Here is a 22,751-nt window from a genome sequence, read left to right as displayed (position 1 = left end):
TGGTGCCCAGGTCACCAAGGTCACCTAGCCCATGGCCAGTGCTGCGCAGGTGTCCGATGGTTGTCAAGCTTTGATATCCCCCGGAAAGTGCGCTTGACCTGCCCCGGCCCCCGGCTGGCCTGCGCACTGTCGGTCGCTCTGGGTTCCTGACTTGGCGAGGCCAGCCCTAAGACCGAAGGGTTGGTGATGATGATTTTCTTTTTTTTTTTTCGAGGATGTCTTTGAGGTGTCGGCGGCTAGGTTTATTGTAGCGCCTGTTGCTGTTGGTTGCGGCTGCTTTTCAGCGGGAACACTTGCACCGTTACTTGATCTGAGGTGTGTCTTTCGAGGAGTCCGTTCAACATCTGGGCGGTGCCGCCCGAGTGGGGGGACGGCGACTCATTGATGGACGTGCATCCTCTTTCTCGAAGTTGTCGGCTTTCCTTTTACTGCTGGAAAACTTCTTGTACATATGTTGTATCATCGCAGTTAAGTTGTCGTCGATGGCGGCTGCTGAACTGCCCGAGGAGGCCAGACGTTCTAGGCCGAGACTGGCAGTGAAGGCAGGCGAAGAGACGCCGGATGCTACTCATGATAGTTCTGGTTTTAGGGTATCCCCCATACTCCATGCAAAATCTCACATTTTGGAGAGAGGTTCTGTATTTTGTAGTGTATTCATGTGACACAGAGCGTCATTAGATCATCCTGATCGCCCAGCGCTAAATGCTCTGATCGTGGATCCCGCGAATCCTTGTGACTGAGGTGTTCATGGATCTTGATCCCCATCATACAACTCTGCTCGCGTTATACGTGTGACTATGGGGCGAGTAAGTCCGACATTGGGCTGTTACTTCGAACCATGTTGTTACTAATAGATGCCTCGTCGAGCGAACACCTAAAGCAACAATACGCACATAAAGCATTCGTGCTAGGATATGAATCACAATAGCGGTGTCATTGTTCTCCTCTCCTTTGCACGTCTCCATCTTTTTTCATCATCTCTCATCTTTAGGGCGAATTCTTCAGACACTCGTCGATTTCCTTCTTGAACTTCTCACGAATGACTTTCCGGTTCAGCTTATGCGTGGCAGTGACAAGTCCCTGGGTATCGGTCAATATGGCTGCACCTAGATAGCTCTGGGTTTTTGAGACTTACGCTTGGTGGGGTCCACTCCTCATCAGTGATGACGACGCCGGACACAATTTCCATACCAGCTAGGCCAGAGCGCTTGCCGGTGCTCTGAAGATACTTGAAGATGAGGCTGCGGACCTTAGAGTCGTAGTACATGCTGTGCTCATCTACGCCTAGGCCCTTAATCTTCTCAACGAGAACGGTCTCGTTAGGCATGATGACTGCGATGGGGCGGGAGTGTTGAGAGTCGGCGTGTACCATAACGTTTATTATGGTTTAGGTGCCTCGGTAGACAGACTCCAGCTTCTCCAGGGCGATATACTCACCGCCCTGCGTCTTGACAAGATTCTTGACACGGTCGATGACTCGCAGATGGCCATTGTCGTCGAACTCGCCGATATCACCAGACTTGAACCACCCATCGCGAGTAAGGGCCATATTCGTCTCCTCGGGGTTGTCATAGTACTCTTTCATGATCGCAACACGCTTAAGCCATATCTCACCCTGAGGAACCTCTGCGTCCGTCGAGTATCCAATATCGGGAGTGGAGACCAATTTCACTTCAATAGCAGCAGGGACAGGGCCAATTGCATTGGGTGAGTACTCAAGTGGGCAACCCAAGGCGCCGTTGGCACAACTTTCAGTGAGGCCATAACCAGCCAGCATAGGGGCGAGGACCATGGACAGGAAGTGCCTGGTGCCGGCGGAGATGCCGCTAGCACCGTTCATGGTGAATCGAAGTCGGCCACCAGTCAGTTCCCGAACCTTGCTGAAGACGATGTTGTCAAATATCCCAGCTCCGGGGAGCTTGTTTTTAGACATGAAGGTCTTAAAGCTGAAGGCGCTCCAGAAGAGCGCCTTGACGACAGGGCTAGAGGCGTCGAGCTTGGCTATGACGCCCTTCTTGACGGTTTCCCAGATCTGAGGAACCCCGACCATGACAGTGGGCCTGAACTCCCGCATATCACCAGCGCAGTTTTTCACTGAGGAGTCGGCGAGCGTTCTGGGGTTACCGTATCCGAGGGCTCCGCCAATGAACAAGACAAGGTTCTCAAGCGCCATCTCGAAGACGTGGGCTAAAGGCAGGTAGGCAAGCACGTCCTCCTTGTCGCTAACGCATTCTTCAACACAGGTATAGAGACCGGTAACTATAGCCGAGGGAGTCAGTCAAGCCCGTACATGGGGCAAGTAGTATGCAAGGATAGGATTGCGAATATACCTCCAGCAACGAGCGCCTCGTGCGTGATGCAGACCCCTTGGGAGGACCGGTAGAGCCGGAGGTGTACATAATGCAGTAGAGGTTGGGGCCTTTGGCCGGCACCGGATCGACCGGGTTGTCCTCGCCCATCTTTCGCAGCTCCTCGAATGTCACAACCTTGAACTCGGGGTGGGCCTGCTTAAACTCTTCTATCTCATCCCCAGTCGCGAATATGCAGCGCTCGTTGACAATGATGGTCTTGACGTTAGAGTTCTTAAGGGGGCGGGCGGCGATCTGGAGGAGATGAGGGTCGACGTACATAGCGTCGGCCTTAGTCTGGAGGAGGGTGTGTTCAAGGCCGCTCTCGCCGAGTGTATCGTAGGCGGTGACTATAGAGATAGACTGGGAGGCGCAGCCGTGGGACATGGAAATCCAGCTTATGCTAAGGAGATTGTGAGCGCGATTCAACGTGAGTTGACCACAGGAGAAACATACCTTGTGGTACCGAAGAGATGAAGCTTGTGCTTCGATGTCAGGCCTAATCTGCGCAAGCCATAGCCAACCTGAAGTGCAAGCTGCTCGTACTCCTTGAACGTCAAGTACGAAAATTTCGAGAGCTCAAATAATTGCCACTCCTTCTCGAGCTCCTGGATCTCGCCGTCAACGACCTTCTGGACCTTCCTCCTCTCCTTGTGCAACTTAACGAGCTTCCGGGAGCCGACGGCGCGGTGGTTGGGGTAGACGCGCGCGCTACGGCGGACGATATCGAATACGGTGTGGACATCGTTGACGGGACGGTTGATAAGGCCGTCCTTGGCTCGGGGATGGCGACGCGGGACGGTCTCACCAGGGACCTTCGCGTATCCGGGAGCTTCGATGGTGAACGGCGGCTTATGTACCTGGTTCAAGGGTATGAGACCCGACGTGTAATCCATCATAGCAACTTCGATAGTACGGCGGGGGTCGAAAGATTTCAGTCTATTCTATAGGACGTTTTGTATGGAAAGGAGGCGGGTTTGGTCGTGCATTCAGAGTCTGAGGGGAATAATATGGAGGTGTATTAGCGCAGGAGCGATATGTGGCAAGACTTTCAATGCAGCAACCGCTGGACGGAGGCCAGCGCAGACTAATATATTGGAGTATGATAACCACTGACGACATTCTGACAGCTCCAAAGGTAGATACATTTATCTCCTCTGCTGTGCTAAGACTACAGCAGGTCACTCGCCCCGCAGTTAGTATCTTAACTAATCTGAGAGCAGTAGCTAGATATCATAATAGAGCATTAACTTCTCGGTACTCGCCACTCCTCCTGAGATGAGTGCTTCATAAAGTCGCGAAGAATACGCTGGCCTTAATTGGGTTAGATCCCTGCGGGTGACTCAGCTGTAGTCTTAGCACAGCAGAGGAGATATGAGCAGCAGCTGATGCGCAAGCCTCTTGGCTGCAAATAGAAACTCTGTCTCATTCGGGCTTAGCGAGGCGTGGCGCTTCTTAGTCAACGTAACATACCCTTCGGGGAGAGATTACGCGGCAAATCAAGCCATTGCCTAGCAAGACGGTTATAAATATCGATAACCCAGGAGCTTAGAGATGCGCTGCTAGGTATACTATACGGGATGGGAAAATGTGAGTAGACTTCGTCAGTCGGCGGTAGGGACGCATATTCACCCGTTTAAATTAAGAACGCAGCTAGGTGTACGCCTCGTCGTGCTTATACTACCATCCTGTAGTAATTCCTTATGGATGCCGCAGTTCTTGCGGGTCGTGCCGGTGGCTCCGTGACCATGGTTGCGAAGACTTCGAAAGAGATCTGACGGCAAGAAAAGGTTGTCCACAAAGACGTGATATGTCGCTTTTGGCAGTATATTTGCCAGGGCAACGACGACGGCCGGGGCCGAGTTCAGGGATACAGGCTGGTCTTCTGTGTCAGGGGTCTTCCCTGCGGCCTTGGCCAGGCCCCTGCGTTGCTTGCTTGGCCGGCCTTGCGTAGATGACTTATGTGTTGTGACATATGACGCCGTGCTCTGAGTCCTTGATGTGCCATAGCCAACAGATAAAGAAGCCCTGCTGGGCAATAACCCAGATTTTGAAGCCAACGGGAATAGGCTTGCCCTTGATAGTTGTTGTCTCGTTGGACTTACCTGTAAAGCGGACCATACACTCATCCACAGCGAGGGAAGACCCGGGAGTGAAGATCTGTAAAAGCACTGCTTGTATGTGCTCAGACCACTCATTGGCACCTTGGAAAGCTTTCGCTAGAGGCCCAATCTCATCAATCTTGGTGTGATCAAAGGGACGAAGGTGCCGATGTAGGAGCTGAAACTTAGTGTACGGCATAAACTTGTCGCAGGTACTGATGGGCCATGAGGATCAATGAGCGCTTGATTTTCTATCTAAAGGAGTGACGAGAGTCGGTCTCTTATACCTGTGTTCAGTCTGCCGATCTCGTAGGCAGCAGACTGTTGCCTGATGCTAGTTATGGTGTAGCATTCACGCTGACCGTGAAGCTATTCACGATGGTTGTGATCTTTGCCCTTGACAAAACTTGATAAATGAGTGTTCAGGGCGTTGGTGACCGGGTCGAGGCGCTTGCCAATAGCTCCTGATAGTCCTTTCCTTGTGTAAGCCCATGTATATTAGCACTCCAATCAGCACATATATCTCTGAGGTGGTTGTTCCTTCACATTCTCGCAGCTTTGATGTCCGACCCATCGGCTTTTTCCAGCTGTCAACGATGCCGTTGTCTTTGAGCCACGAGATCCAGTTCTGGGTGTAAACGATCCATTTCCCAACGAGTGATATAGGTAGGAAAAGTTGGAATAGCTGCAGCGGCGTTGGTGGCAATGTGCTGATTTGAAAGTTGCGTGTTTCTACGTGGAAAGGCTCGAAGTTGGTGCCGCGATCCTTTTCGGCCGGAAAGACCGCGGCCCGGGTCGGGTCATCCGGCCACAGCTTATGGCTGTGCTCTTCTTTGACGAAGCTATTGTCGTCATACGCATTGATCGTATCTGCCTCTCGTGGAATCAATTGAGTACTCATTGCTGATATCGAAATGCTTCAGGGCTCTTTTAGTGGTGTTTTGGGGGGTTCAGGTTGACGGATCAAACTTTTTGGTACCCCGCTCGTACTCTCGTCATCGGAGGGATTATGTGGGGCGAGGTACGTGATGGAGGTTTAGTAGTAGTAGTAGTATTTTTATTACGCCCGGGAGAACGGATCTCATAGGGCCAGTGGCTACGCTAAGCTATCTTCGCTTCTCCGCTATTCCTCCAGACCACCCAAAAGAGCCCCACTCTTCCTTCCAGCTCGTCTCTTTTCCAGCCCCGCTTGCTTGACTCTGCTTGACAGATGGAGGTTTACGACAGCTACGGAGATGTACTCAGTTTTAGTGCATAATAAGCAAAAGTAGACTACCACGAACTATCTCGCAATCGTGATGTCACCCCGCTACCGACGTACATCATATTGGTACCCCTTTCCGCCCCAGGTCGTCTTCCAAAACATCTTCGCTATATATTCCCTTTCAATTGCACATGACTGCAATCAATTCTCCCTCGCCGTAGACTCTCTCCTACCTCCCTTCAGTATGTTTCGCAATAGACTTCGACAGTCCATTCGCACTGCCGCCTTTGCCACGATCAGGAACACCAATGTAAGTGTAGCCCAAATTAACCTTGGCCCCACTCTACTAGTTATAACTTTTTCGGTGTCGTACACACGGGAAGCAGCTTATTCATCCTTCCAAAAATGTGTCCTCGTGTTTACACCGAATAACATTTTCTGTATCCCGTTAATTTACCTTTTAACTTGGGCTCAGAATACAGAGTTAGTGGCTGCCAACCCCTTCTCGATACTAGTTCGACTCTATATTCCTGAGACCACCACAACGCTTTCACCCTCACCCGAACAACGAACTCGCGGCTAGCCATGAAATCATGACAGGCGGGTTAGTTATACCATGTGTCCTAACTTGACGCGTGTGCAGGAACGACGTTGCCCGCGTGCATGGCATGGCCAATGCCCAAGCAGAGGAGCTTATCCAGTATATTTATTATCTGCTTAGGAGGCAGCTTCGGAGCTAACGTCGAAAAGATTTGCCTCTGGCGCCAAGGGAATGTTTATGAACCTCGGTTCCGACCGTCTTGTCAGGCAAGGTGAGACTGTTAACGGTACCGGAGAACTCGTGGGTGATCGGACCTCGTAAAATTGTGATTAGGTATTAACTTTTCCTAGGTGGATGTCCCTGTGGGCCCCGAGTTGCTTGGTCGTGTAATTGATGCTCTCGGGAACCCCATTGATGGAAAGGGCCCCATCTACACCAGGAGGAAAAGCGCCGAGCCCACGTAAAGGCGCCTGACATCCTAACCCGTTGTTCCGTAAACCTGCCGATCCTGACAGGCTTCAAGTCCATTGATACCTTGGTTCCCATCGGACGTGGTCAACGTGAGGCGATTATCGGCGATCGTCAAACCGGAAAGACCGCCATCGCAGTTGAAACCATCCTTAATCAAAAACGGTGGAACGACGGCTCTGATGAGACTAAGATGCTGTACTGCATCTACGCCGCCATTGGGCAGAAGCGATCTACAGTTGCGCAGCTTGTTAAGATGCTGGAGGAAAATGACGCCATGAAGTACACTGTTGTGGTGGCTGCGACTGCCTCTGAGGCTGCGCCTCTCCAATACCTCGCCCCCTTCACTGCCACCTCTATCGGCGAGTGGTTCCGTGATAACGCCAAACACTCTCTGGTTATCTATGATGATCTCTCCAAGCAGGCAGCCGCCTATCGTCAGATGTCCCTTCTTCTCCGTCGCCCTCCCGGACGTGAAGCTTACCCCGGTGACATCTTCTATTTGCACGCTCGACTTCTCGAGCGTGCAGCCAAGATGAATGACAAGCATGGCGGTGGCTCAATGACTGCCCTGCCTATCATTGAAACTCAAGGTGGAGACGTGTCTGCCTGCATTCCTACTAATGTAATTTCCATTACTGACAGCCTGATCTTTTTGGATGCCGAAAAGTTCTATAATGGCACCCGATCTGCCGTTAACGTTGCTCTGTCTGTATCGCGTGTCGGTTCTTCTGCACAGCTCAAGGTCATTAAACAAGTCGCAGGACCCTTGAAGCTCTTCTTGGCCCGGTATCGTGAAGTGGCTTCCTTTATCCGGTTTAATTCCGACTTAGATGCCGCCATGAATCAAACTCTCCGCAGAGGGGAACGTGTGAGCAATTAAAATCTGTTCTTTGTAAAACTATGAAGCTAATCATAGTATCAACAGTTGACTGAACTCCTAAAGCAGAAGCAGTACTCTCCTATGGCCGTCAACCAGATAGTTCCTGTTATCTTCGCTGGTGTTAACGGTTACATCGATAACGTCCCCGTCTACAGAATCCTGCGATGGGAAGCTGAGTTTCTGGCGCACCTTAAGGTCAACGAGTTGGAGCTAATGGCTGCTCTGGATACGGGAGGAACGATCAGCAAGGACCTAAATGTCAAATTGCGGGCTGTCATCCGTAGTTTCACCCAAAGCTTCCTAGGTTAACAATTGGAATAATTTTGATGGTCTTCTAGCTGGAGCGGCTGTTCTAAGTAGTCTGGACTCCAATAGGACATGGAGGCCCGTTGCTGCAGGCCAAGAACATCATGCCGAGCCTAGACCCCAAGCCCATCCAGGTCTGAAACGTGAAGTTTTTGGCTCACAGAATTAAGCACTAACGCATCGTTGTTGCTGGACGACTTCCTCGAGAAATTCCTTCAACGTTTGGTCATGTGTGTAAGCAAGGCAGCAGTTCTGGACCATGTACACATGAGGCAGGATCATCAAGCGGGATATCAGGGCGAGTGGAACAGATGAGTTGGCTCCAGGGTGCATTGTGTTTATCGTACATTGTGGCTAAGACTACAGAAAGAAATAGGGGAAGTATTGTCCCTCGCGAATATGTTACATCATCTCCAAGTAGTCCTTCAATTCCTCCGACTCCTCTAACATACTGTTGAACGAGAATGGTGCAAACGGCCAACCTCCAAACTCTGCGAACTTAGAGAAGGACTCAACCCACGCCAATCTGAGCGAATGCAACATGGCACTAGTACCCTCCATGCACACCAAAATGGCAATCGCTACAAAACTTGTCAGTGTCCATCTTGTCGCAGTGGAATTGAAGGCAGAGCTTAGCTTACTGAGGGAGAACCAGATATAGAAACAGACGACAATCATAATGACGCCGATAACGCCTCCCGTCTTCAGAGCAGGGCCTAGAGTCATGTTCCAAAGCACCACGCTCAGTTGCTGATGGGCTAGCGACAAAGCCCAGAGACGCAGGTACGAAGCAGTGTGGGAAACGCAGTTCAAGCAAAACTCTATAAGCACAGGTTAGAATTCAATGTCCCCTCGATTGCAGATAAAGCAGCAGCTTACCAATAGTGTGGATGACTTGGTGAATTATTACCTCGCTAAACTCAAACTCCTCGTGATCTTCGCCAATGTTCTGGGTAATCATTGCAACACCCTCGCCATCATCGTCAAAGTTGTCGCCGTGTCCATTGATCAAGGCCTCGCTCTCATCGTCGCCATCCAGGGCGCTAACACGGGAGGTTTCGCCGATGCCGCGGTACCCGGCAGCACGGGTACGGTTGTGATCCCAACGGAGAAAGAAGGGCTTGAGGAAGAGCAGGATCGGGACCTGGACAAAAGCTATTAAGAGCAGAATGACCTGAACATATTCTTGGCCAGCGTACAAGCGCTCGTCAAGGGTTCCAGGCTGCAGGAACATGTAAATCAACATGTTCAGAAGGCTAGGAGGCTGCGCCCCAGTGTCAAGCCAGTCCACGGACCACTTGTAGATGATGCAAAAGACGAGGTAACCGAAGATAGCCTGGAAAAAAATCATTTCAGGAAGGAAGTTACCCCAGATATCAATAGGCTTCTTGAGATGTCTCGCGTTGATGTACGAGAAGCAAAGCGAGTACGTCATGTGAGCCCAGCCGAGGATGATGCTCATCTTCATCTTGTAGCTGTTGCTGAATAGAAGATCGTTCTCTGTTCCATGCCATGCCCAATCTAGACCGAATGGATAGCGGTAGCCGTTGTCTAACGTAGCAGAAACAGGCATTTCTTCTTGCCAGCCCTCGGGCTTCTTGAACGTCCAAGCACTGTCAAATAGGGTCATAGACTTGGAAAAGGCGTCATTGTAGATGAGGCCAGTGAATAAAGAGAAGACGGCCATGGTCAGGGCAATGTATCGGCCGTAGAAGATCATGGCAAACAGTTCGAATGAAACCTTCTTCAGAGGCTTCTCCCAATAGATCATGGCCAACGCAGCAGAGAGCATGATAACAGCGTGTCCAAAGTCGCCAAACATTACAGCAAAGAGGAAAGGGAAGGTAACAATGACCGGAATTGCCGGGTTAACCTCCTGGTAGGTGGCTGTACCATACGCATTGACAATGGTCTGGAAGCCTTCGGTAAATTTGTTGGTTCTTAGATAAGTAGGTGGCTTCTTGTTGGTTCGAATCTCATTGATGATGGACGTAACGGAGAGGCCAGCTCGGTTGGTAACGTCCTGGAGAGTAGTCCTAATGAGAGGCAAATCATTGGTGGGACACCAACACTCAGCGATGAGGGTCCGGAGGGCAGGATCGTAAGAGAACAGATTGAGGGTGGTGTATACAGACTTCTCCTTTGCAATGAGCACCATCCAGGCAGACAGAGACTGCGCAATTTGGTTGAGCTCTGCCTCAAGAGTAGCTTGGGTGTTGCGAAGGACGCTCTGAACGTCCTCGAGACGATTGTTCACCGTGTGAATCTGATCACGTCGGAGGTCGCTGTTCTCGTCGACATTGTATACTTCAGCTCCCATATATTCAGCGATCTTCCGGATCTTTGCGGCAATCTCTTTGCCATGAGCGAAGATGAGAAAGACATTCCTCTTGACAGCCTCGTTGTTCGTGGGGTCAGTCAGCGGCTCCGGAATCTCCGACTGTTTCATGTACAGGTTGCCACGAAGAGTTCGCCAGAGGATCCGCTCAAAGGTAGCAACCCGATCCCTGGAGATGACGCCAGCGACGAAGTCGATTTTCATGCCGGAATATGACCTCTCGACGTCAGGCGCAGCGCTATGCTGCTCGAGGTCGGAGAGCAACGGCGCGTCATCGTTGTGTGTAGAGGCTCGAATCTCCTCCACGTTGCCGGGGGCGCGATCAAAGAAGCCACCAGCCTCCCACAGCACCCAGCGCCATTCAGTGAGGTCGCGCTCACGCTTCTTGAGGGTCTCGTAGCTGTCGTTTAGTGCGGAGATGCGCTGCTCAAGCTTCTGGCTTCGCCCGGCGAGTTGATCAATTTCCGAGGGAGAGGGCGATGCAAGCCTCTCAGCATCAAGATCAAGTTTTCGAAGTGTGATTCCGGCCTTTCTCATCTGCGAAAAGAAGTAACCTGCGTCCCGTCTCATTAGGCCGAATGCTTTCCAAGGGTTGCAATGACGTACGCAGCTGTCGTTCGACATTGTGAAGGCGTCGGATCTCCTGGGTGAAAGTTCGCTGAAAGGAGCTGACATGCTCATTGAGCTGAAATGACATGAGTATCCTGCATCGAGGACTTGGCGTGGGCATGGAGGCTTACGTCACGGAACTGGCACAATCCCAGCTCGCCTAGGGCAGTGACAACCTCCCGATCGATTTCGTTGGAGACATACAGTTGCACCATGCTCATGTCCGCCGAGCGGAATGGGGTATCCTGCCGTGGAGCCATGGTGATGCAGCCTCGGGGCACGAAGACCCCGACTCGAGGTTGTGGTGTAGCTCGTTAACGAGTAAAGGGAAGCCTGTTTACGTCTTGGTTGATCGATCAATCAAATCATAATCAAAACCCTTTCAACCAGATGTCGGTTTTGGCCGGGCTTTGTCTGCACCTATACCTGCAGTGCGGGGTTTGACTGCCTTTCGCCACTGCAGTGTTCCCACCCCACTTCGTCACCAAATGCGCCTTTCGGCAACTTTGTGTCCCCCTATCACCCTCTCTCGCTAGAGGCTAAAAGGCGTAGCACTGACAGTGTCAAACGCCCCTTGACGTCAATCTTTGTCTTCTCTTTGTCACGCGCTATTGCTAGCAGGTGTCAATGTGCGTGGACACATGGTGAGGGAAACTCAGTGTACCAGTAAGTACATGAACGTAAAATGTTACGCCAAAAGTCTGACAACACCAGACCCACATCACCACCCCCCCGTCTTCACACATCATCTTCATCCTTTAATTACGCAACAATAAGAAGTCCAATGAAGCCGAAAAGTATATCAATTAAAAGCCCTTGATCCGTAGATTAATATTTGTATACCAACCCCCTGCCCGACGTACGGCTTGAAGCCGGCGCTCCATTGACTGCGTTAGCTTCTCGACGAGGCCTGGATCCAATGCATCCCACGCTTCCTTGATCCACGACACCATTTTTGCTGTATCAGCCTGACTTTTGCCTAGTCTAGTAAATTCAGGATGTAATCTTCGTAATTTGGACTTCAAAGCTTTCCAAAGGTGCTCTATGGGGTTGAGATCAGGCGAGTTAGTCGGCCAATTTATGGGCCTGATCCCATGGAGAAGCAGCCAGTCTTTGGACTTCTCTGAAGTGTGAATCCGGGCATTGTCTTGCTGGAAAAGCTCAAATTCGTCGATGAAAGGAAGAAGACCTTCTGATAGTGCCTTGATATAGCTCCAGCTTGTGTAACCGTTCCTCTTGGCCTCAGGATCCCTCGTCATGACGATAAGAATAGTCTTCTTCTTTCCAGCTATGCCAGCCCACACCATAATAGACTGACGAGCTTTTCCGTGTTGTTGAACATTGACTAAGTCCTTACGAAGCTTTTCATCAGGCCGGCGAAAGACCCAGCCGTCTGGGTTATTCGGAGCGTTTTGAACTATGCACTCATCTGTGAAGCAGGCCTGCGGGAAAGTCAGCGGTAGAACCCTCTGTCTTTCAGGGCTAATTTACTAGCAAAAGCTCGTCAATCCGAGGGATCCAATACTCAGCAAATTCAAGCCGCTCTTTTGCATCGTCCTCTGATAGTGCGATACGTCTTTTGGACCGCCATTTGCGGCGCCAATAGCTCTGAAGCCGTCGCTGGAGGGTCCTCTTGCTTATATTCAAATCGAGCTCTAGAATCAGGTCGTTCCACGTCAGGTGCCGATGCCGGTTAATAAAAGAATTCATCCTCACAATCTGTATAGCCGTGAGTTTCTTTGGCCGCCCTCCACGAGGTCTCGAGTGGTTGTAATGGTGTTGTTCCCAGCGCCGCTTTGTGCGATAGACGGTGCCCGGATCCGTGCCGTAGTCATCTGCGACATCCCGATACGATTTACCGGCATATATCTCAGCTACCATCGCAGATCTTTGCTCGGGAGTAAATTCATGATTTCTTTGGCGATTTCCGCTTATTTCAGTGCCAAAATTGCGTGTCTCAGGTGCCATTTTGGGTGGTTATTCTCGTGTTGAAATTGAAGCCGGTGTCGCGAAGTCGCATCGTGAAGAGGGGTCGGGCCGGGGGGTGTTGTCAGACTTTTGGCACGTGATTTTAGAAAAATTCAAAATGCTGCTACCCCACTTCAAGTCCTGGCGCACAGTGTCGCAGCGCGGTGCCCTTCGAAATGCACACCAATCATGCATTTGCGGTCGATGCAAAAGTACCCTACCGTAAAAGGATGGACGTCCATGTCGCCATGCCAGGCGAGTCAACCTAGCTTGCGAGGTTGGATCGCCTATGTAGATACTAACGGGTAGAAGCTTCCCCTAGACACATCACGATCAATCACTCGTCGCGTGATCACGAAGGACTTCTGGCTGCAGAATCTCCTGCGAAGTTTGATCTTGTCCCCACAACGAAATTGTCTCGACCGTTGCGTTGACCAATCTCCTCAGTGCCCACAAGCCTCAATTCCCGTACTGACAGCGGGGTCGGTCCAATTAAAATGCCTCAAATAAGAGGTACTTTATTGCCTACCTAATTTCTATTATGGTAGAAGTACCAGCAATTCCCGTTTGTCAGACAATTGGCTCCACAGGGATCATTGATGGCACCAGTCAATTGATGAGAATTATCTAAGGAGCAATTGTACTACAGTTGAGAGTACGGACACCCTCCTCTTTCACGACAATTGAAGTTTTCGAAACGAAGCCCACACAGTGTTTTTTCGGCCTTTTTAAACACAGTATACAGTAAGTCTTGAACCCCAGGCTAGGAGGTGTACGTACCCTAGCGGCTGAAGCAAGGTCATGGGGATGATGACTCGCACTAGCTTTACGTGGGGTCAGTGAGTGGGGTAAGAGCGGTACTTACCAATACTTGAAAAGACTTTTAGAGCCCAGCCAGTAATGACTCTTTGCGGGATCCATACACATCTTGAGTCCACTCTTTGACCCCATGCTGACTTGCCAAGTATTTTCCAGTATCTCAAAGTCCTCCCTAGCTTTTCCAGAAAGATACTTTTTATGGGAAGAGGCAGATGTCCGTGCTCTTAACTGTATACAAAAGAGAAAGACGTTGCTGTCTTATATAGAAGACGGAAACCCGTGTGGAACGGAAATTCCGAGTGGAATTCCGGAAATAATCCGGTGGGCTATGCCGTGTGTGCGACAGGCTGATATGCGACATTGACAGTAGGTACTGTAAGCAAATGCCGGAGATTGTCTGGAGCCTGGTGATCTCATTGGCAATCACATGCCTGGATTTAGCGCAGCTTCGCACTTTGTTGAAGGGCGGGGAGCTCCACGAACCCAACAACAACAGTTCAACACATCCATAAGTTATCCTATAAGAACGGTCTCGAGGCCGCACAATCGCCTCTTGATCGAGGCTAGACGCCAAAAGCAGTCGACGTCGGCCTGGCATGTGGCATTGGTTGTTATTTTCCCCGACGACCATGACCTAGTTAGATGCGCGTGATCCTGCCGCGCTCGAACCCGACCCCTTCGGCCCTCTTCGATGGTGCTTGTGATCGTCCCTCGGCAACGATAATGGGGGTAGTTGTCGCCGTCTGGGGTGTCGTCGTCGACGTTGCCAGCTTCTGGCAGAGGGTAACACCCCTTCCCTTGGCTTGGCTTTACTGGCATCTCGTTTCTGACCATGTTGCTGCAGAAGCTGCGCAGTTGGTACGCGCGCAAGAGCCCTGTCGAGCTGTGGCTAGACATCTTGCGGACTGCCGAGGCTTTCGAGGACTGGGAAGAAGCCGCAATACACCTCGATAACCTCCTCGGCCTTGATCTATGGTACCCATCTTCAGTGACGTCAGTGACGCTTGTGCGACTCGTGCTAACACGCTGACGCGCAGGAGGAGTAACCCGGCGTCCAAGTACTACGACTGGCGACTCATCGCAGAACGACTCGACTCCCTCGCGAGCGCCCGCGAAGATGGCAACTTCCAACAGCTCGTTAACCTCTTACGATCCGGTCTTGTCAGAAACCTAGGGAACATCACCTCGCCCAAGCTCTATAACCGATCGTTTGCCGGCACGAAATATCTTATCGAGGAATACATTACACAGATCGCCGAGGCAGTCGAGGACATTCGCGCCCTCCCGACCAGTCCATCGGCTATCCATGGAACTGGGCCGTCTCTGACGACGCAAATGAAGCTGGACTGCATCCATGACACGAGGCAGGCCTTTGGGAGGAGCACGCTGGTGCTACAGGGTGGTGCCATATTTGGCATGTGTCACTTGGGCGTCGTAAAGGCCTTGTTCTTGCGCGGCTTGCTCCCACGCATCATCACTGGCACTGCTACAGGCGCCCTGATCGCGGCCCTCGTCGCGGCCCACACAGAGGATGAGCTACCTGCTGTCCTGAGTGGCGATGGCATCGACCTGTCGGCGTTTGCGCCCAAGAGCGGGAACGAGAATGGCGACGTTTCGACATTTCATTCACGATGGGAAACCCTGCTACGGAGCATCCGTCGCTTCTCGAGAGGGGGATACTTCCTTGAGGTTATTGTCCTGGAGGAGTGTGTCCGGGCCAACGTGGGTGATCTAACGTTTGAGGAAGCATACAACCGCAGCAAGAGAGTTTTGAACATTACGGTAGCGACAGAGGGCCAGGGAGGCGTCCCGACGCTCCTCAACTACCTTACTGTACCCAATGTGGTAGGTTAATCGCTGGGCTTCTGCATATGTCATTGCTAACTTGTGACAGTTGATTTGGACAGCTGCCGTGGCGTCGAATGCGTCCTTGCCATCACTGTATGGTCGCGGCAAGACAACGATGCTCTGCAAGGATGCTCAGGGGAACATTGTTCCTTGGGCGCCGGCTAGCACAATCGACTTTCGACATTGGACGCACACGTCCCATTCTGACCGCGACTCCCCTCTGCGCCGCATCGCCGAGCTGTTCAACGTCAACCATTTCATTGTCAGTCAAGCTCGACCATACCTCATCCCTTTCATCCAGTCCGACATGCATGGGCCGTCCCTAGTCGAAGCCAGGAGCAAGACGACCCAGGTGTCTGCCTTTCTGGTTCGTATGCTTGGACTGGAAATAAGACACCGTCTGCGCCAGCTGGACACGCTGAGCCTACTACCTGCAGGCATCCGCCGCTTCCTGGTTGACGAACAGGTCCCGGCCGCTTCGATGATGCTCGTGCCAGAGGTGACGGTGGGAGACTTTGTGCGATTGCTGGAAACGCCCACGCGGGAGACGCTCGACTACTGGATCTTGAGGGGTGAGAGAAGCGTGTGGCCTGCCGTGGCAGCCCTAAGGATCAGGTGCGCCGTCGAGAACGAGCTGGACAGGTCGTACCAGGTTGTGAGGAAGTTCAAGGCCCCCGGCCTACGGCGAAAGGGGAGCATGGCGGCGAGTATGGAGGCTGAAAGGAGAGAACGCAACGGCGCGTTCGGGTCGGCTGGTACGGACATTGATGCAAGTTGAAAAGAAGACTCAGGCGTAACATGGTGTAGTTGACGGGTAGCCTTGTTTTCGTTTAGGACACAATTGTGCAGCATACTCTTGAATACGAGCAAGTATGGGATAAGGGACGGCTTTCAAAAACTCGTAAAGTTATTGGCCTTGGCTTCATACCTACTCTATTATTAAACAGCCTTTGATGTCATGTTAGCATTCACTCCCAATTCGTACTTGAGTCCCGGGAGCCCCGTTCGTCTTCCCGGATGGCCCGCTCGCGTGTCCCACCAGCGGCCGGGACTGGTACGCCCTCGAGTACCCCCAGCTGGGGTGCGGGGAGGCGGCGAGCCTGGATCAGTGGCAGCACGTCATGTACGCGGCGGAGCAGGTCGACATGGTGCATTGATCACATCGAACCAGCGTTCGACATAAGTAAAGTAATTGCAAGTAAGTAACCAAGTAAGTAAGTAATAAGTAAGTAAGTAAGCCCGGCAGCCAAGTAAGTAAGTAAAGCCTCCAAGAAGCAAGTAAGCAAGTAAGATCCAAGTAAGTGGGGCAAAACCGCAAGCGCCGTGCGACCAGATGTGAAACGCGGCCCATACGTATAATACGTTGGGGTCATGTATCCGGTTTCACATCCAGCTTGTCGCATCAAGGGCTCTAATCCTAACGACATGAGCTTAAATAGTCATACCTGCACACATGGCTAGTTATTCAATTTCTTTTATTCCCAAGATATTTCTCATCAATTAACTGGTGCCATCTCTGATCCCTGTAGAGCCAATTGTCTGACAGGATTCCCTCCCATAGTTGGTCCTTATCGCGCAATGTCGCATATCACCACTAGGTTCGTGCGACTGGATATGAAACGCGGCCCGTACTTTGGGGTCGTGTATCCGGTTTCACATCCAACTTGTCGCATCAAGGATTCCAATCCTAACGATATGAGCTTAAATAGCTCTGCCTGAACACATGGCTGTTCAATTTCTTTTGTTCTTCAGATAATTCTCATCAATTGACTGGTGCCATCAATGATCCCTGTGGAGCTAGTTGTCTGACAGGGAACCTAAGACGCATCATTAATTATTCTCACCAAAGTCATTAGTTATATAAATTATTCTGTAACCGTTGAGCTCTCAATCGATCCCTGCAGAGGCAGCTATGCCTATGACGACCTGTTACGAGTAGGAAGATCAACCAGGATACGAACGGAAAACGTCGGAGCTCGGAATGGAACAAACAGACCCCGGTGGAAGTGGTGTGTGGTCGAACGGGTCGAACGGGAACGAGTTCGACCACGTTCGATCAAAAGTGAAACCTTAACCTTGAATGGTCGAACAGGTCGAACGAGAGCCCGTTCGACCATGATCGACCAAGCAAATCAGAATAGTATATATAGCTTCGCTCATTCTCACTTCCCTATCTAGATAGCTCTCTAGCTTTCAATACAACTTGATTACTCAAGAATACTTGACATTATCAGACGTGATTCGCCACCCTACGCTCAGTACTACGCCCCGTTACAACTGCCAACATAAACCAATTAGGTTACGGTTTACTACGTTGGGAACCTTGACCGTCACACGACCGCACCTTCATCAACGAAGATAACAGCCGCCGCGAGCATGAGTGCGATAGTACTAGGCGGCCTGTTTTTCTGTCTTCTGAAACCCGGGGCTTTAATTTACCACTTTTTAATATAGAAAGGCGCGATCTTAAGGTTAACTAGCTGCCCTAAGAGCCGCTATACCTGTTCCAATACTTTGTGCCTTTTTTCCTAGTCAATAGCTGGGTTTAATATACTAACAGCTGGGTTAATAGCTTGCTAGAAAGGGGCATTATTGATAGCCGGGACCATGAATTGAAAGACTTGTCACGGCCGTAAGGCTGGAAGCCTACCTGCGCCGTAGAAGTATATATCTAGCTTGGGATCCTAATTTATATAGGAATTCATAAGGAAATTGCGATCGAAGACCATTGGAAGACTCCTAAGCTAGAAGAGTAGCGCCCTGAGCACTAAATTATTAAGTTTATGACGTTTGACCGATTTCAACTCTTTTACCGCTACCTTCGCCCCTTTGACCATACTAAGTTTGAAGATAGCGAGAGCTTCCCTGTAGTCTTCTAATGCGCATAGCCGTGGTCTGAGCATATATAGCAAGCTATAACGCAGCTCTGTGAGCCAGGCTCTTATCTCGCTGTAGATGAGGGTATGATCCGCTATATAGGGAGGAACTCAGAGCAGGGTTCCGCAGCGATCGATGGAAAATCGATATCGATCGCCATCGCTATGGCGATAGGGGTCGATGGCGATGGTGATGCAGGGTCCCCATCGATCGTCCTTATGTCGATATTCAGGGGTGACCTCAGGGGATAAGTAGTAGGGGCTAGAATTCAATATCTCTGCCTCAACAAGAGGCAGAAATGAGTGGCTGGCAAACAGGCCAAGTCCGAAGGCTCTTGAGTCTTCGGTTCATTAGTTTTGATGGGATTTTGTACGTGGCAAGATGTCGCCCTGTCCATGCTTTCCAGTTTACTGTTAGACTTTTAGTCTGGACTCAAACAAGGAGCCAGATTTGTTTAATTGGTCAAAGGTCGGTTGTAGTTGCAAAGACAAGCTGAAGCTTTAGCAGCGCAGGACGCCAGTCAGAAACCAACTGCGGCATATCATTATCACGCACGACCCAATGCCTTCGTTCTTGGTGCCAGGAGGGCTTCTACAAACCCACTATCCCCTTAGATATGTTCCAAGGCGTGCTACAGCGGGCCGGAGATGGAATAGAGAGCGTCCCTAACAGCGACAGCACCATAGAATGGCACTTAATTGAGACGAGATGCAACTTTCGAAAAGCATCATGCCTTCCCGACTTGGTAATAAGTGGGACAACAGGGGGTTGGCGATAACTTCGATATCGATCACTCCGATGGCGATATAGGGTCCTAATCGATCGCCATCGCCATCGACGCGGACCCACATGTCGATGGCGATGGCGATATGGGGTCCCATCGCCATCGATCGATCGATGCGGAACTCTGACTCAGAGGTTATATATATACCAGGCAAGCCTACTGACATAGGGTTCAAGGTGTGGGTTGTGGCCTAACTTGGTATCTTTCTGAGGTGTACCCATACTTGGGCATTGTAGAGTAGAGGGAGCTCTACCCACTTCTCTACCCTACCCAGGTAGAGGAGTGGTCTCCTCTACCCTACCCGGGTAGAGTGGGTAGAGTGGTGGGTAGAGTAGTGGGTAGAGTGCCGGTAGTGGGTAGATTGGTGGGTAGACCATAAGGTAGGTAGGGAAGGTAGATGCTGTATATATGTTCAATTCTTCGAAATATGCCACTTTATATTATACATCCCAATCCTCCTCCTCGAAATCAATATTCATCTCATCATCCATCTCCACAACCTCTACCATCATCGCTAGCAGCTCCTCCGAAGAGATGAGCTTCCTCGCAAACCAGTTGCCCATGCACTCTAACCTCTGCAGGTTCTCTGGCGATAACCTAAGCCTATCCCAGCTCTGTGTACGGCGTGCGCCCGAGAATTGTTGTTCTGGTTCAGCGGATGAGGGTGCGATTGAGAGGATATTGATGGCCATACGGTGGAGACGAGGATAGCGCCGGCGCTGCTCTGGAACTAACCACCACTGAAGAGGAGTTATCTTTAGAGCATCAAGATCGATAGTTTTATCTTCAATAAACGCCATAAACGTATCTTCATCCTCTTGCGAAGTAGGTTGAACTCTTAGACGACGTTTCAGCCGGTCTAATTCATTCTCTACCCTCTTCTTCGAGGATGGATGAGACGTATCGATATCAGCAGCAGTAGCAGGGAGTGATTCATGAGGGAGATGCGCGTATTCCTTCTGCCAGATCGAATAAGCAGCATCAATAGTCTTCTGATGCCACTCTTCAGGCCAGTTCTGAAAAAGATAATGCTTCCGCTTCGAGGGATCGAGAAGCATCGCGGCGGCGTATACTGGCGTTGACTCAACGAGGGCATAGTATTTATCAAGGATAAACCAGCCCATCTCAATAGAATGAACCATGCGGAGGTCCTTCTCTGGGCCTGATTTATATAGCGCCTATAAAACATCAGCTTTAAGCATTGTTTTGATGAAATAGGATAAACCTTCTGATCCTCAAAGAAGGTGAGGATAGCATCCATCAGGGTAAGGCTCTGGGATAATGAAGCCTCACTGCCTTCAACCCATAGCGTACCACTAGCAAATACGGAGAGAAACCTCTCCGTACGCTTAAGTGTATCCCACTCAACACCATTGAGTCGAAAGTTATCGCATTCAGGGTGTTTATCAATGAAGTCCTTAATCTCTCGCTCCTTGCGTGTCGTACGCTTGATGAGATGATACCATGAGGACCATCGAGTGTCGTTATCAATCCCTAATGTAATGCCGACAGCCTCTATCCATCGGTCATGATGGATAGAGCTGTTTCGAAGCCATACAGCTAGGTTATGAAGCTTCTGGAGCGCAGTAGTAGCACCCCAGCCTTCGAAACCTTTATGCTTCGCTTTAACTTTACCCCCTCTTCTCTGGGCTTGTTCATGAGCTCTTATTGAGGCCGGATTATCCTCAACAACCGGTACATCAAGATAGGCGGAGAATAGCTCGTAAGGGTCGGTGTCTTCCGTCTCTTCAATAGCCGCAAGAGCAGCTTTGAGTGCTTCTTTTGAGGTGGCAAGGAGAAAGGCTTGAAGGGCAAGGTTAAGAATATGATCAAGGCAGCGGATGCGGTGCGTAGTTGGATCATAATCAATCTGTTCGATATAAGTGAATGCCCATCTAAAAGCTAGTGTATACAAACCCCAAATTCAAGTTTTAGAGACCGAGAGAGCTCTATGAGTAGAGTATCATTTGAAGTGGCGTTATCTCCAGTGTGATAGCCGAGTTTAGTTGTTATCCCGAATGATTTAAGGGTGCGGAGGATGATAGCTGCCTGGATCTCTCCAGAGTGGCTAAAGAGCACCTGTGGGAGTGCTAGCATCCCGTGTTTGAACTGGTAATCCTGGGAGATCCACCTAACACAGATGCAGAGGTATGCCTTTCGAGCTGGAGATGTCCACATATCTGTTGATATATGGATATCCCCAATAGCTTCCTGGATGTTGTTCTGGAGTATTTGACGATATCTCTCGTAGTTGAGAACCAGGGCACGAGTGAATGTTCTTCTGCTAAACTGTGCAAGATCCGAGATCTCTGGATTAGCAGAGAGGAGGAGATCATGGAGTTCTGGCCACTCAATAGCATTGAGAGGAAGCCTCCTTCTGGCACAGAGTGCTAGCAACGCCTGGAGATGTCGCGGCCGATCATAAGCCTCTCGGAGGACCAGTTCTCTCGAAGCCTCATCCTTTTGAAACAAAAAAGAATTCATGACCTGCTGGCCAGGCACTAATTTAGGCTTGGAAGAGGTTTGCCGGTCTTCCCATATCCAGCCATCTCTTCCACAGAGATGGGTGATTGAGACGAAGATGATCCCGGGCTCCTGATGTGTATATTGTACTCCAACTCTTCTTCTTATTATCCCAACAGGCGATGCAGTAATGTAGGCGTTTATTTGAGGACTTCCCCCTTCGATTAGATCTCTCTTTTGGCCTGAATTCGGGCTCCGAACCTCTGGCATATCGAAAGAAGGTCTAGATTGAAAGTTTCTGGGTGGGAATCGAGGCAATACTCGGAGGAGCACTGGAAGCAACACTGGGCGCCGGCAAGGGGAGGTTCGGCGTGGAGGGCGTTGTAGGGACGGTAAAGGATAATGAATCCTGTGAGAAAGACATGGTTAGAGATGTATATAATAAAGATTGGTATAAAACAATATCTTCGTGTGGATGCCAGTAGTAAGAGGTGTCACATTCACTAGCAGGGTGCAAAGGAAGTCATAGGAAGCTCTTGATTTCTATCTAAGGACTGTAACAGGGTCGGTCTTTTATATATGAGTTCAATGACCTCCAGGGCCTCTGTGTTACAGAACTTGCTTTTTGGGAGACACAGTTGATACCAACCTCTGACTGGAAGTCCGGACCTCCGGGCAGCCGGTTCGATCAATCGTATGACCCTCGTGACAAGAGGCAGGGAAGGGGATAAAACTAGACGACTCCTCAAGGACTTCAGCATCCACAATCTTACAATCTTATCAAATGATAAGATCTAATTGACCAATCAGGAGTGGGTAGAGTGGGTAGCTCTACCCACTTCTACTCTACTCTACCTGGGTAGAGTAGAGGAGATACCTCCTCTACCCTACCGGGTAGAGTGGGTAGAGCTCCCTCTACAATGCCCAAGTATGGGGTGTACCATGCCCCACCCCCCTTTCGGTAACCCCCCTTCGGTAACCAAAAAAATCGCCTTCCCATACAAAACTCACCAAGTTCACTTACATATATTTCAGTCATTCTTGAACCTATTCACAAGTCGTCGCCTTCAACGTATAAAAAAGTGGCTAGGGTTCACTTTTAAAGGTCAGCTCGTCACGTGGGGCCGGTGGTCCGTGGTCACCCTGCACTTCAAAATTTGCAATTCAGCGCCCTAATCTCCTCCTGCTTCCTG

At 50.5% G+C, this 22,751-nt stretch overlaps 8 protein-coding genes across 8 annotated transcripts; 2 read left to right on the top strand and 6 right to left on the bottom strand.

Annotated features, from left to right (window-relative positions):
* Window positions 1-987: 987 nt before the first annotated feature.
* MRS44_018070 (uncharacterized protein) lies at window positions 988-1,327 on the bottom strand (the record flags this gene model as incomplete). The annotated part of the gene is made up of 2 exons (XM_065616273.1): window positions 988-1,080; window positions 1,136-1,327. 2 exons carry the CDS (start codon window positions 1,325-1,327, stop codon window positions 988-990), a joined length of 285 nt encoding a protein of 94 aa, XP_065472345.1.
* Window positions 1,328-1,387: 60 nt separating this feature from the next.
* Window positions 1,388-3,247, bottom strand: MRS44_018069 (uncharacterized protein; the record flags this gene model as incomplete). The annotated part of the gene is made up of 3 exons (XM_065616272.1): window positions 1,388-2,259; window positions 2,378-2,751; window positions 2,805-3,247. 3 exons carry the CDS (start codon window positions 3,245-3,247, stop codon window positions 1,388-1,390), a joined length of 1,689 nt encoding a protein of 562 aa, XP_065472344.1.
* Window positions 3,248-4,307: 1,060 nt separating this feature from the next.
* On the bottom strand, window positions 4,308-5,351 carry MRS44_018068 (uncharacterized protein; the record flags this gene model as incomplete). Its single annotated transcript, XM_065616271.1, has 2 exons — window positions 4,308-4,628; window positions 4,956-5,351. 2 exons carry the CDS (start codon window positions 5,349-5,351, stop codon window positions 4,308-4,310), a joined length of 717 nt encoding a protein of 238 aa, XP_065472343.1.
* A 547-nt stretch (window positions 5,352-5,898) lies between these two features.
* MRS44_018067 (uncharacterized protein) lies at window positions 5,899-7,855 on the top strand (the record flags this gene model as incomplete). The annotated part of the gene is made up of 6 exons (XM_065616270.1): window positions 5,899-5,964; window positions 6,170-6,258; window positions 6,298-6,354; window positions 6,405-6,466; window positions 6,711-7,534; window positions 7,583-7,855. 6 exons carry the CDS (start codon window positions 5,899-5,901, stop codon window positions 7,853-7,855), a joined length of 1,371 nt encoding a protein of 456 aa, XP_065472342.1.
* Window positions 7,856-8,254: 399 nt separating this feature from the next.
* MRS44_018066 (uncharacterized protein) lies at window positions 8,255-11,059 on the bottom strand (the record flags this gene model as incomplete). The annotated part of the gene is made up of 5 exons (XM_065616269.1): window positions 8,255-8,433; window positions 8,494-8,673; window positions 8,732-10,744; window positions 10,797-10,875; window positions 10,931-11,059. The coding sequence occupies 5 exons, from the start codon at window positions 11,057-11,059 to the stop codon at window positions 8,255-8,257; spliced, it is 2,580 nt and encodes an 859-aa protein (XP_065472341.1).
* A 546-nt stretch (window positions 11,060-11,605) lies between these two features.
* Window positions 11,606-12,767, bottom strand: MRS44_018065 (uncharacterized protein; the record flags this gene model as incomplete). The annotated part of the gene is made up of 3 exons (XM_065616268.1): window positions 11,606-11,614; window positions 11,663-12,241; window positions 12,291-12,767. 3 exons carry the CDS (start codon window positions 12,765-12,767, stop codon window positions 11,606-11,608), a joined length of 1,065 nt encoding a protein of 354 aa, XP_065472340.1.
* Window positions 12,768-14,418: 1,651 nt separating this feature from the next.
* On the top strand, window positions 14,419-16,212 carry MRS44_018064 (uncharacterized protein; the record flags this gene model as incomplete). Its single annotated transcript, XM_065616267.1, has 3 exons — window positions 14,419-14,579; window positions 14,624-15,431; window positions 15,481-16,212. The coding sequence occupies 3 exons, from the start codon at window positions 14,419-14,421 to the stop codon at window positions 16,210-16,212; spliced, it is 1,701 nt and encodes a 566-aa protein (XP_065472339.1).
* A 3,323-nt stretch (window positions 16,213-19,535) lies between these two features.
* MRS44_018063 (uncharacterized protein) lies at window positions 19,536-21,579 on the bottom strand (the record flags this gene model as incomplete). Its single annotated transcript, XM_065616266.1, has 3 exons — window positions 19,536-20,273; window positions 20,321-20,965; window positions 21,013-21,579. 3 exons carry the CDS (start codon window positions 21,577-21,579, stop codon window positions 19,536-19,538), a joined length of 1,950 nt encoding a protein of 649 aa, XP_065472338.1.
* Between the last annotated feature and the right edge of the window lie 1,172 nt (window positions 21,580-22,751).

This window comes from Fusarium solani (genome assembly GCF_023522795.1).
Source record: "Fusarium solani strain SB1 chromosome Unknown bctg00000015, whole genome shotgun sequence".
Taxonomy (NCBI): domain Eukaryota; kingdom Fungi; phylum Ascomycota; class Sordariomycetes; order Hypocreales; family Nectriaceae; genus Fusarium; species Fusarium solani.
The sequence above is the reverse complement of the archived record's forward strand: the minus strand, read 5'-3'. Positions and strand labels throughout refer to the sequence as shown.